Raw genomic sequence first — 12,775 nt, 5'->3', positions numbered from 1 at the left:
AAAAAAAAATAGAGTGATATGGGTATTTGAACCTTCCACCTCAAAGTACATATCAATTACAAGTCATGCTCTGTTTTGAGTCTTAATACTCTAAATGTACCCAACAGATGATGAAAGCAGAAGCAAAAGCAAAAGCAAAAGCAAAACTAGTGTTAAATCAAATCTTTTATTACAGAAACTTTGATTATTTGTACAATTACTGTGTTCAACGAGTTCTTGAGAAACAAGAAAAAAAGTACAGATTTCCTTAGGCTTCTATAATATGTAGTCCTCTCTTTTCGACGTTGGTGATTGGACGACAGGAGATACCTGCAATGCATCTCAAGAATCAACTTCAAAACGGCGTTATGAGGAGAGAGAGAGAGATAGAGAGAGAGAGAGAGAGAGAGAAAGATCAGCTCCCTTCAACAGTATTTTCATCAGTTCTCCACACAATGTCTTTCAATCCTGAAGAGAAACTTTTGTAGAACTGTCGTATGCAAATCCAAAAGCACATTAGTAAACAGCATTTGTATAATTTAGCTTTGAAATTATGTGTTTACTTTCCAATTTCAACTAAGAATACTGATTGACATGCCTTGTGAAACTCGAGCGTATCGCCACTCGTCTTCCGAAGCTCCACCATATGCAAGGAAGGTGCCACCTCAAACACCTGGAGTTCAAATGGCAAAAATGTTTGGCATCAGATCAGATGTTGACAGGAAGCCATAGAACTTCAAATAAAGCTCTATTGGTGGCAATTCTGAACGAAGACTCCCTAGAAGCTCGTCTTTTCGCATCGTATTGAAGTGAGTTTGATGTTTGAGATTGGTTAATAATGTTAAGCAGTAATAATATTTTCTTCTATACCTCAGTAGCTATGGAGAGGTGTCCTTTCCTCCCAGTCTTGTCACCTTGTAACTTCATCTGCAGTGGCATCAAACCTCATTACAAGAGTTCTAACAAAACTCATCTCAGAAACATAAAAATCTTACACATGTTGTCAATATAGGGTTACCTTGTAGTCCCGTTTTCGTACATTGAACCCCATCGGTTTCGCCGTTTCTTCAATCTTCGACATGATCTCATTTGCAGGACTTTGCGAAGTAAAACGGGTTTCTCTCTTTGTAACAGTCTAAAAATAAAAATAAAAATAAATCAAAAGAATTGATGTCCTCCAAAGAATTAATTAGTCATCAAACCAATCTAACGTGCACATACCCCTCACAAGAAATAGGATATCCTCAGCTCATTTATTGCAATATTATCATTTCATCAGCAAAAATTTGGCTTACAAGTTGTAGCTAGGTAGAATTAAGGTGAAATTTGACATCAGAGTTCAAAATGAAAATGTATCTTGTACAGATTCAACAGCCCAAGAAAAAAAAGTATTTAACTTGGTGCATTGCAATTGATACATGTGATATCAATTCACTAACCGTAGAATTATTATAAATACTACTATATAAGTACCTTCTGCTTCTCAAATAGATTTTCAAGACTGAAACCAGGTGACCTAGAGATGAGCTCAAAAGCGTTCATGGACATTGGCTTCTCTTTTCTTTCTGTCACAAGATGTTCCTGGAATAAAAATTTTAAAGTAACAACTTAGAAGAAACTTTAGTGTTTATATGATTAAATCAAGTGTGCATGGAGAAGAAAAACAGGAGATTTAAGAAATATTATGAACTGACTTTATTTAGGGAAGGATTTTGATATAAGTGTGTTAAAATCACCCATCAACTCAAAAGATTAAACTCATGGGTATGATGAATTTAATTATATCAAAACTTTAACACTCCCCTCTCACTTGTGGGCTTGAAAATTTGTAGATGGCCTAACAAGTAGAAATCAATATTAGTTGGGGAGGAAATGTGAATAAGACTCCATATTAAATCACCATTTAACCAAGAAGTTTAGGCAGATAGGTAGGATAAATTTAATTATACGAATACTTTAACCTAGTGGTTTTGTTTCTTATCAAATATTTTCTGGTCTGCTAATTCTTCGAGTGAGTCAACCACATGCTTCAAAACATATTGATAATCCCAGTAATGAGGGCATCTGGACTCTCACTTTCACTACATTAATCTGTGGCTCAATGACATTGTTTAGTAATAAAATTCTCACCCTCGAGCTGCTAAAAGCGGCATCTACATCATCGAGAGTTATATCCTCTTCCACTTCAAATTGAGCAGGTGTGTAGCCCTTCTTGAACCATGCATCTTCTTGAATTTCGGCTATCGTTATTCGCTGCAGAGAAATGAAAAAAAATGAGAGTTTGAAAAATGTAATGGTTAAATCTTTTTTTTTTTTTTTTAACAAGATACAAAGTAACAGTTAAATCATTTTCGGCTCCAAAATCACAACTTTGGACATACAACAATATTTGAGGCATCAATTCCTCCTCTCTAATCATGCACCTAGGAATGTTATTATTTCGGATCATGACAAAACAAAAAAAAAAAAAAAAAAAAAAAAAAAGAAAACAGATACAAAAGATCACACCTAAAATGAGAGTACATTAAAACAGGAGTTATAAACTTACAGTAAGAGGGTGGGGATCAAGAATGCGGCGAACAAGTTTTTTAGCGCCATTTGAGAACCATGATGGAAAGCAGAAATCAGCCTTCGAAATCTGAATTTCATATCATATGTACTCTGAGAACAGGCGCTATCTGTATATGTAGGAAAAAACCAAAACAAAACAAAACAAGGACTAACTTTCGTATACAAACACATCAGATTTGGCTCGTCAAAAGGCAAGAAGCCAGCCATAAGAACAAAGAGAATGACCCCGCATGACCAAATATCAGATGATGTACCATCATAACCTTTATCGTTGAAGACCTGACGTAGTATATCAAAATCAAAGGCAAAACTTAGCACACATTTTATAGAATTATAATTAACAATCTTTATTCTGATACCAAAATACAAAATCCTCCCAAATGGATAATCGAAATAAGAAGCATATATGCACACCTCGGGAGCTACGTAGTTTGGGGTCCCACAGGCAGTGTGAAGAAGACCATCCCCCTGCAACAATAGTGTTGATGATCCCTTGACATTATATAAAACAGAAAGCTAATGCCTAATGGCTAAAGGAGTGAAATCTGATACCAAAAGGAAGCAGCAATCTCAATCTACATTTGAGACATCTGATGTAAACTATAATACTTCTTTTCAAAGAAATATTCAAGGGAAGAAGCTTCAAACATCTCCTACTTACACTATCATTTCCATTATTTAATTTTGTTCCTCACAAGGTAAGAAACTAAAGTTAAAATAAGAAGTAATCAGCAAATGGAGAATAATCAAGCTGTAGGAAGAAGAACACAGAATACTGGACAGAAACAATGTTAAAAGAACCCCTGGAAAAATGTGTAATACTCACTCGTACTTGCTGTGAAAATGCACTCAATCCAAAATCTGACACCTTAAGAACATCATGTGAATCTAAAAGAAGATTTTCAGGCTGCAAAAGCAGACAGAACAATAAAGTAAACACCACCATTTTTCTTGAAAACGCTAAGTTCAGTTTCTAAAAAGATCAGGATATCAATTAATACCTTCAGATCTCGATGGTACACTCCTCTACTATGGCAGTAATCTACAGCATTAATAAGTTGCTGGAAATATTTCCTTGCCTCGTCCTCTTTGAGCCTTCCCTTTGCGGCCTAAAAATAAAAGTGTCCAAGAAATCTAAATAGTGTACTAATGGCTGTTAATACAGAATCTCTTGGGTTAGGAGATTGTCATAAAAGTAAATTTAGATAATGATCTATAGAGAACATCCAAGTACAGATGTAAAATACAAATATGAATATGAATCTCATCAACTTTGTCTTACTATTTTGTCAAAAAGCTCGCCTCCATCCACAAACTCAAGAACAATGTAGATTTTTGATTTGCTTGCCATAACCTATCAACATGAACAGAAGAATTCAAATTCACGCATCCAAAATGTATCTTATTTTCTTCTCACTTGTTTGACCGTAAAATTGAAAACAATGTATAAAGAAAAGTGTCTTTCACACGAATCTATACCCCTTGCTCTTTTATGAACAAAGAATGGGAAAATAAAACTACTATTTATCTTGCTGCCCGATGTACCATTATAAAGTGTAAGAACTGGGTAAAAAAAGTACAATTTTATATCATCAAGCAAAGCACCTTAGTGAAGGCCAAGCCAATGTAACCGGTAATCCAGTAAAATTATGCGGTCTTGTTGCTGCCTTTAGAATTTTTAATGACCAACTTGAATGAAGTTTTCATAGACAACAATAAAAAACCTCTTACAACATGCTAAATATAACTTTTCGACTAATTAAGATATATACCAAGGGAAGAAAACGTGCATATTTACAACTACAGGGGCCATCATCTATGAAAATGGGAAAGAATGGCAAAAGCCACACAAAACCAAAAGAGCTACAAATGAAGATTAGAATAAAAAACAATAAGATAAAATAAAGAATCCAAGACTGTTTTTTAAAAATGAAAACCATGCTTTCATTGAAAAAAAAAAATGAAAGCATATACCTTATATAAAAAAAGGTCAAATCTAGTGGCAACAATCCAAGCTAAATCTAGAAAAGGTAAGCAATGTGCAAACAAAAAGACTGTCACAGTGCAACTAAACATTAGAATCGAACACTAATTCCATGAACGCACTCAAATTTTAATCTTACAATGGCTTTGTATATCCATACGTAGGGTATCTTTCATCATAATAATCAAGCCACTACAATCTCATACATTGACTTTGAATATTGATTTTTTTTTTTTTTTTTTTTTAATATGAGTATCTGGGCCAACTTATACATACCTTGACTAATCTTATGAGGTAGTTATTTGAAGTACTACATTTGTTTGCCAAGGAAATTGGTAAGATACTAAATCCTAGATATTCGGCGTTCAATTCAACATTTTCAAGAGAAGGAAGTCCATACCAACAATCCGACGCTCACTCAAGCTTATCCTAGTAACCTTTCATGCCAAACTAGTGGTAACCAAACTTTCCAATTCATTTTAATCTTGAAGCATAATGAACCACACTTTTTAAAATATATAGAGAGAGAGAGAGTACGTGAACCTGTGATTTATACAAGAAAACAAACAATGTCGAACTGTACAAGGAAATGAAATCAGGGTAAACTGATCATGGTACCTCATAAATCTTAGCAACGTTCGGATGCTTGATAACTTTCAGAGTCGATATCTCTCTTTTAATCTGCCATCGTCGTCGTCATCGTTAATAAACTCAATTCGAAGGATCTGACTTATCAACAACCAACAAAAAAAAAAAACCCATAAAACAAGGAAGACCACCATACCTGCTCGACCATCTTGTGGCGAAGAACTTGTTCCCGGTCGAGAATCTTGATGGCGACATAATCACCATTCTCAACATTCTTCGCGAACTTGACCTTAGCAAAAGTGCCTTCGCCGAGGGTTTTGCCGAGCTCGTACTTCCCAACACGAGTCCTCGTCGCCGGAGTTTTCACGTTCATTCTCCACCACGTCGGCAAAACAAAAAGAATAAAAATGGAGAAAACAAAAACACCCCAAATTTGCTGATCCCTTACGGTTAAAGAGTCGAGGGAACAATCTCAAAAAAAAAAAAAAAAAAAAAAAAAGTTTGTTTGGATTACAGGAAAAGAAGGATGGGAATTGGAAGAGAAGGAGAGAGAAACGGATGGGAGGAATGAAGCGCGCGAAGAGAAAGAAAGAGAGGCGTATTGGATAACGTGGGTCCGTCCGTCCGTCGTCGTCCAAATCCAATGCTTAGCCTCTTGGCATTGCAATTTTGGAGAGCCAACGGAGAATATTCCGTGGCTGTGCTTCTTTCTTTCATCTTTAATTAATTCCACATCTTTTGCTTTCAAGTTTGTTCATTTGTTTTCGTTATGATTTTAAAATTGACCATTCATTAATTCTTAGAATATTCCATTCATTAACTCTACGTCTCCTCAACTCCTATTAATACATTTCTTAAATAGTTTCCGCCATCAAAACTATTTCTAAAAGTTTGAATAAACCATCCAACATAAAATTTCAAGCACAAGTAAAAAAAAAATGTGCTTAAAAAACAATTGAATGTTCAAAAAAGTTTTGAAGTAAAAGTTGGAGAGTGAAACAAACAGGTTGCGCTCATAGAAATATGCTGGTTGGTTTGTTTATGATATTTTGGTTAAGTTTTTAATTCTGTTGGGTGTTTTCCATAGTCTGGAGGCACCAAGCTTTTGGAATAATGCCTCAACCAGACCTCACCTCCCACTAATAACTCCATTGGATTTGCATCTCAACCTACAAAAACAAAAAAACAAAAAAAACTTGGCTCCAAAGATGATCTCAGATTTATGAGAAACAATGAATCAAATCACATTATAGCATAAATGGCAATAAAAATCTAACCGTAGATACCTACGCCAATTGCTGATGCTAATTTCAAACCTTGATAAAATCTCACGCTTTGTATCATGTCAACAATTACTTGCCAAATCCTCAAAACCCCTTTGCACTCATCTCTTTCTCCCTCTGTTTTCTTTTTCTTCATTCTTTTTGCTTCACTCATATCCAGTTCTTGTTAAGGGCCTAGTGTGTAATGGGTCAAAAAACATGGGGATTTGCAGGGGGTGGAGAAGAAGCTGGACTTGCAATGGAGTCGGCAATGAAGGAGAATATGAAGAGCTGTAAGATGGCAACTTGGGTGGTTTCCATGGCAGTGACAAGCATGGTGGGAGGGGTTGTGTTTGGTTGGTGGGAGTTTCGCTTTCATCCTACAAACAGACAACTATGGATGGTACCTTTTGGTCTTATTTTGATGACTACACCCATATTTGTTATCATCTCTCTTCTCATCTCTGCTTTCATGGATCAACCCATTTCGATGACTTCCATGGATCAAAATCAAAATACTACGGCCATCCAAAAATCTGTTCAAATTTGATGATCAACTACATATAATGTAACTCTTTCATCACACTCGATTCTTCCTCTATCTTCTTTTTCAAGTTTTTTAGGTCACAAGGCCGCAGATGTTTCCCCTGCAAAAGAGTTTAAAATATCAGATAAATATCAGGTTTGAAAACCCCATAAACTTCGACCTATTGATGTTTCATAAACCCACATAATTTTGCATTGTATCTACTTCAAAGCTTGCATATCAATTGCTAACTTCTGAGAGACGAAAGTGAGATAAGAAAAACAAAATGATTAGTGAAGCATGCTTGCGTGTGGAATAGAATCTTAGGAGGAAGGCCAAATTTTTTGCTCAAATTCTGTTCAAAAAAATAAAATATGATATGATTGATTATAATTATACTTAAACTGCTGTCTTAGCTTCCTAATATTATAATGATATGAAGCTAACCCAGTTGTGTTCTTCACAAAACTATTGTAATTTTATTCTGTCCAACCCAAATAAGGAGGTGTCATGAGTTCTTCTCCCATGCCTGCATAAAGAAAGAGACAGTGTCTTGTCTTGATCTGTTTAGGGTTTTGGTTGTTCAGGTTTTAATGGGTGTCTCAAAAGGAGGACTTTTTTGTGATAGTTGGGCTGTTTCCTTTTCTAAATATGAGTAAGAAATAAGTGGTTTTTAACTTATGTAAGAATCCAGGGCAGGCTGAGTTGGAATGAATGCTTCTATGACGCAGATGCATTTGAAAGAGTTGACTAATCTACTTCCACTCAAAAATTACTCTTTTACTCACTAAGATTTAAGTTGGGTTTCATTTTAGTTAAATTTAGGGTCTCCCACGATGGCAACTAAAGATGGAAAAGTGGACAGGGAGAAAGAAGAGAGAGGAATTTCAAAACTAAGTTAAAATAAACGTTTCCAATAATTAAACAAAAGTAGTAAATACAATGGAGGGACCTAACGAAACCAGATGCAAACATTATGGGTAAAATTGTTGAAACCAAATGCAAAGTTGAAGGGTAACTAGAAGGAAAGCAGAATGCTAGATTAGAGGCTTAGTTACTCTCGTATAGTGATGTGTTTGTTTTCATTTATGAGTGGACATTAGAAACTAATGTAACCTTAAATACATTCAGATTCAGACATATGAATGAAGAGTAATTAAAGGTAGGAATAGAAGGTTGAACAGGAGAGGAGAAACAATAATGAAGAAGAGAAGGGGGAGTAGTCAGGTGGGTGCCGTGGCACATAATGTCATCAAAGGCAATAAATCAATCAAACTCTACCCCAGATACAAGCTACGCCAAGTACTGATCCCTCCCAACAAGTGCCAATCCTTCTCTTTCATCCATATTTATAATCCTTTAATTGACAAAACCAACTTTGATAAGCTACGCGTGACGTTATACTCAATGCGACTCTCTTATTTTGCTACCAAATGTCCCTCTCCCAATCTCTCTCTCTCTCTCTCTCTCTCTCTCTCTGATATCTTCAATTACAACACAGGTCTTTCCTATTAAAGCTAGCAAATAAGAGTAACTGGGTTTTCTTCCAATGGATCATTTGTGAGTTTTTCTTCTACCTATCGATTGTCGCACAAGAGAAATGCAGGTGGGAACAGAAACTGAAGGTGTGATGAAGGGGGAGGGAGAGCAGAAGAGGCAGAAGAATAGAGGGCTTAAATCTGTGTGGGCATGTCTGGTTTTAGTTTTGGTGAGTGTGTCGGGGGGGGTTTTGATGGGTTGGTGGGCGGTTCGGTTCCATAGATCACAGAAGCAACAGTGGATGGTACCTTTTAGCCTTGTTCTGATGATTGCTCCCATCTTCGTTTTGATCTCTGTTTCCATCTCCAGTTTCTGCACTTCCATGGACACAACTTCTTCTTCTTTAGTTTCATCCTTGGATCACGATGGACCACCTGAAATTAGATGATGATCAAGATTTCACACTTTTTTTTTTTTTTTGGGGGGGGGGGGGGGGGGGGGGGGGGGGATTGGGGGCTCCACCTCCACCAATTCTAGGGAGGCTTGTCTCCTCTAAGGCCTGTTCTAGTTGGTTTCAAAGGGACCCGCCTGCCCTAGTTGTCATGATTTGACCAAGATTTACATGTTACTATTATATAATGAGAAGTCTTTTCTTTTTTCTTTTTTCTTTTTTATATGCAAATAGGAATTTTAAAGCAAGAAAATTTTGCAATCAGAAGTTACAATTATTTTTGGCTGATGAATTAGTATCTCCCAAAACATGAATATCAGTACATCCAATTACGAGAAAAAACTTGATTTCCCCAGAAAGATTATGAAAGGCTCATATATGCAAAAAAAAAAAAAAAAAAAAAAAAAACTAGTGCATGCTTCGAAATGACTATTCAGCTCAGTGCAAAGCGACTAAAAAAAACATAGCATTACCTCTGAGAACCTTTAGCCGTTTACTACATCTTCTCTGAAAGAATGTCAAATTTACAAATAGACACACCCAAAGAAAGCCATACATAGAACAAGGTTTCATGCGTGATTGTTTAAAGGAAATTAAGACTATACATTACACTGAGTGGAGTAAAAGGAAAAGGTGTCAAGCCTCCATATCAGAACGAATTGGGAATTCCAAGCCTCGAAGTGCAGGAATTTTCTCCAAATCCTCCTTCGAAAACAATGGGAAAAGCCACAGTGCTGCCTTTGTCCCGAATACCTTAATGGAGTAAAGAACACGAGACACAACATCAATATAAGATCTAAATATGAGACTAGATTCTGTCAAATAAAATCCCACGAGAGGATGCAACAAATGTATTCAGAGGCATCGAGTTCAAATAAAATCCCAGAATAACATTGTGGTGTCTTGTTTTTTCTTTCCCCCTCTTCACAGAGGAAACCAGTAATATGTCCGTTTCTGTTTCCATCACAAACTGCTGCCTCCTGATTCAGCAAGGGACGTAAAACTATGCTTTCCCCAGATAATATAAAATCGTAGCAAACAAATAGAAGTAGAAATATTTTCACAACAAACATATAAGATGATTCTTAATCCTACAGATGTGAAAATTATTATATATTAGTGAGGGAACAATTCAAGATGGCATATGCAAATGTGTATTACCTGCTCAAAATTTTTCTTCTTTCCTAGGTCATACTTCCATTGACTTGCTCTTCTCTTCTCGTGAACCTGAAAATGTAATAGTGAATGAGCACCTTTGCAAGTAAAAAGGGAAGACTGGCATCTGCAGAGCTAAATAAGACATGCAGGTCTCCATAACCACTGACTGAAATTAGTATAAGAATGTTCTTTATCTTATTTGTGGTTTACTTAAATTTGAGGTTACAATGATGCACGCTTGAAAGAATGTTATAAGAATGTTCTTTATCTTATTTGTGACCAATAATCCAGCTATTCTAATTCCACCAAGTAACAGACATCTTGCACTTGTGGGAAAAGACTAACAAAATAGAGAATGCTAGAGGAATAAATGAGGTTAAAACAGCAATCACCAGATGGGGCCTGGAGGAAAAATTGATAATCCAATATGAAGCAGAACAATTAAAGAGAAATAAAAAACAAGTGAAGACTTAAACCTCATTACCTCAACTGATGTTGTGTTGCTCATCAGGAGAGATGCATGCATAACTACGAAACAAAGAAGACTGAGTGCGAAGGCTAAATTAAGAACTGCATCAAGGTAAAGACACATAAAAAATGTTGGAAAATGGAAGGGTTAAGTTTAACATTATAGAAACATAAACTGTAAACCAGCTGAGTTTCTTACCAAAAGCTAAAAAAAGGATTACAAGATTGGCAGGAGAAGAACCGGTGTGGCTCTTAGCTTCATCAAAAAATTTGATAAAACTAGGCAGCAAAACAAGTGTATCCATTGTTGTCTCCAAGAATGTGTAAAGCTTGGGGGGAAGCAGGGGGCAAGTAAGTTAACAAAGAGATTTCACTCAGCTATATATATGTATGTATATATATATATAACACATACATATATACAATATAATTTTCTACAAGCTTTATAATCCAAGCCAAGTCTTGTATTATACATTGATTATAAATATGAGAGAAATCTATTTTGCTAAACATGATAGGACAAAACAATTTTGAACTTCAGTTATTATAAACTTCAAGAAAGGAAATCACAAAATAGAAGACGAAGCAATTTCACCAGCTTGTTTCATTTAAGATTATATCGATCTTCTTCTGGTGAGCTTACGAAAGAATAAATAACCAAATTATCCATCTCTAAGGAATTACATGTGACACCAATAAACAATCTTTCATCTTTACCGATGCAACTACTCCATATTCTGTGCACATTCCAAAAACAACAACCTTATCATGCTGAGTTCAGTCAAATGTAACGGAGACCAATAACTCTACTTCCATATTTCTATGGATTTTCCATGCTACAAAAAAGGGTAAGAAAAAATACTAAGACCAAAAAAAAAAAGTCTGTAGCTAACAGTCAGGAGGTGGGTTGAGATTTTACCAAGAAAAGAAGAAAGAATTTGTAGTTTCGTGCTCCAACACAATTAACCACCCAAATACAATGATGATCCATCTTAAGAACACATCTTTGACCTACAGATCATTATAGCAACATTTAAGTGCCTTCAATAATTGTCAAAGTAAATATTAAGAGTGAAGTAACATTCATAAATAAATCCAGAGAAATAAATAGAATCCATGGGGTGGTGTGAACAAATAAAGAGATGCAGGAATAGTGTTGGAGTTGAGTAGCATACAAACGGAGCAATGATGACAGCGTGGTGGTTTTCCATTTTGGCATCGACGACAATAGGTCGTAGGTCTTCTCCCGGCACCATCTAAATCCATTGGTGCCTGTTCCGGCAATGACGAACTACCAGCCTCCATATTCTCTGCTTCACTTGCCAATGTCCAATTTTCCGGTACGGAACCAGGATCTTCGAGGAGTACCATAAAGTAGCTCCACGACAAGAGTAAAAGCTGCAGAGTTCACACAGTTTGTCTCAATGTCAAAGTTCCGCCCATCAGAATAAGCATCATTGTGCATCTAACTGAAAAATGTATGATCCCATTTGTAGAGGCTTCTACAGCGGAAAATCCTAAAATGAAAACAGACTACGAAATGCAACCAGCTTGGACTCTACTATTTAATGGATGCACAACTAAGTTCAACAAACGCGAACAGTTCACTTCTAAGGCACTTGGACTCGTTTGAAGTTAAACACTCCAAATGAACACTGAAAATCTAGTAGAATAACCCAAAAAATTGAAGTGTATAGAATCAGTACCAGAACATGAAACAAAATGATGATAGAGAACGCGAGGAAGGAGTCGAAGCCGCCGACGAGTAATTTGGGACCCCAGGTGAGCACTACAACCGCATCGTAGGACACTGCAACAATGGCGAAAACCAAGACAATCATGAAGTAGCCAAGGAACTTGAGGCCCGAACAGAGCTTGAAAGGGTTGATAACTTCCATTCTTTGATTGAATTGCCGACCAAGGCGAAGAATCGGAACAATTGGAGCAGATCTTCTGCTTCTTGGCGCGAAAAGTCGCTTCCAGATATCGGACGCCAGATTTAACTCCGTCCCTTGATTAGCAATAGCGTAGAACTTCCTCTGGAGAAATTAAAGAAGAAATAAAGTTCCGACGAGATTTGCAGAGTCCCCACCAGCGGGAAGAGATCGAAGCGTGTTCAAGAGGGGAAATTAGCTAAATTTGCGTAGCATTTGAGACTCAATTCGACTTGTTGTATTGTTTCTCAGTTGGTACGGCTTGAAATTAGGTTTAAATTTGCAAAATTTCGACAACCCTAATTGATTTAATTATAGGTGATAGTTATTAAAAGAAAGGAATGGTTTTGGAATGAAGCAGAAAGGTGTTAGAAT

At 36.3% G+C, this 12,775-nt stretch overlaps 2 protein-coding genes across 5 annotated transcripts; both read right to left on the bottom strand.

Moving 5' to 3' along the window:
• Positions 1-147: 147 nt before the first annotated feature.
• LOC111790623 (CBL-interacting serine/threonine-protein kinase 9) lies at positions 148-5,879 on the bottom strand. Of its 2 annotated transcripts, XM_023671608.2 has the most exons (14): positions 5,319-5,879; positions 5,153-5,215; positions 3,833-3,904; positions 3,552-3,659; positions 3,377-3,457; positions 2,965-3,018; positions 2,704-2,829; positions 2,528-2,617; positions 2,110-2,232; positions 1,453-1,560; positions 998-1,114; positions 850-906; positions 578-652; positions 148-469 (listed from the first exon to the last, which is right to left on the bottom strand). In XM_023671608.2, the coding sequence occupies exons 1-14, from the start codon at positions 5,493-5,495 to the stop codon at positions 395-397; spliced, it is 1,326 nt and encodes a 441-aa protein (XP_023527376.1). In that variant the 5' UTR covers positions 5,496-5,879; the 3' UTR covers positions 148-394. The 2 variants fall into 2 exon arrangements, with proteins under 2 accessions (XP_023527376.1, XP_086978533.1); XM_087122407.1 differs by lacking the exon at positions 3,377-3,457.
• Positions 5,880-6,051: 172 nt separating this feature from the next.
• On the bottom strand, positions 6,052-12,765 carry LOC111790625 (DHHC-type zinc finger family protein). 3 transcript variants are annotated; one of them, XR_002814506.2, is made up of 10 exons: positions 12,173-12,765; positions 11,642-11,864; positions 11,386-11,477; positions 10,666-10,795; positions 10,483-10,568; positions 10,002-10,067; positions 9,446-9,593; positions 8,698-8,823; positions 6,409-7,031; positions 6,052-6,291 (listed from the first exon to the last, which is right to left on the bottom strand). XR_002814506.2 is itself a non-coding variant. In XM_023671610.2 (8 exons), the coding sequence occupies exons 1-7, from the start codon at positions 12,362-12,364 to the stop codon at positions 9,477-9,479; spliced, it is 906 nt and encodes a 301-aa protein (XP_023527378.1). In that variant the 5' UTR covers positions 12,365-12,765; the 3' UTR covers positions 8,053-8,823; positions 9,446-9,476. The 3 variants fall into 3 exon arrangements, 2 of the variants coding, with proteins under 2 accessions (XP_023527378.1, XP_023527379.1); XM_023671610.2 differs by lacking the exons at positions 6,052-6,291; positions 6,409-7,031 and having other exon boundaries at positions 8,053-8,823; XM_023671611.2 differs by lacking the exons at positions 6,052-6,291; positions 6,409-7,031; positions 8,698-8,823 and having other exon boundaries at positions 9,289-9,593.
• Between the last annotated feature and the right edge of the window lie 10 nt (positions 12,766-12,775).

The sequence above is a fragment of the Cucurbita pepo genome, chromosome 3, assembly GCF_057944985.1.
Source record: "Cucurbita pepo subsp. pepo isolate OVF chromosome 3, ASM5794498v1, whole genome shotgun sequence".
Classification (NCBI taxonomy): domain Eukaryota; kingdom Viridiplantae; phylum Streptophyta; class Magnoliopsida; order Cucurbitales; family Cucurbitaceae; genus Cucurbita; species Cucurbita pepo.
Note: the sequence above shows the minus strand (reverse complement) of the source record. Positions and strands in the feature narration are given on the sequence as shown.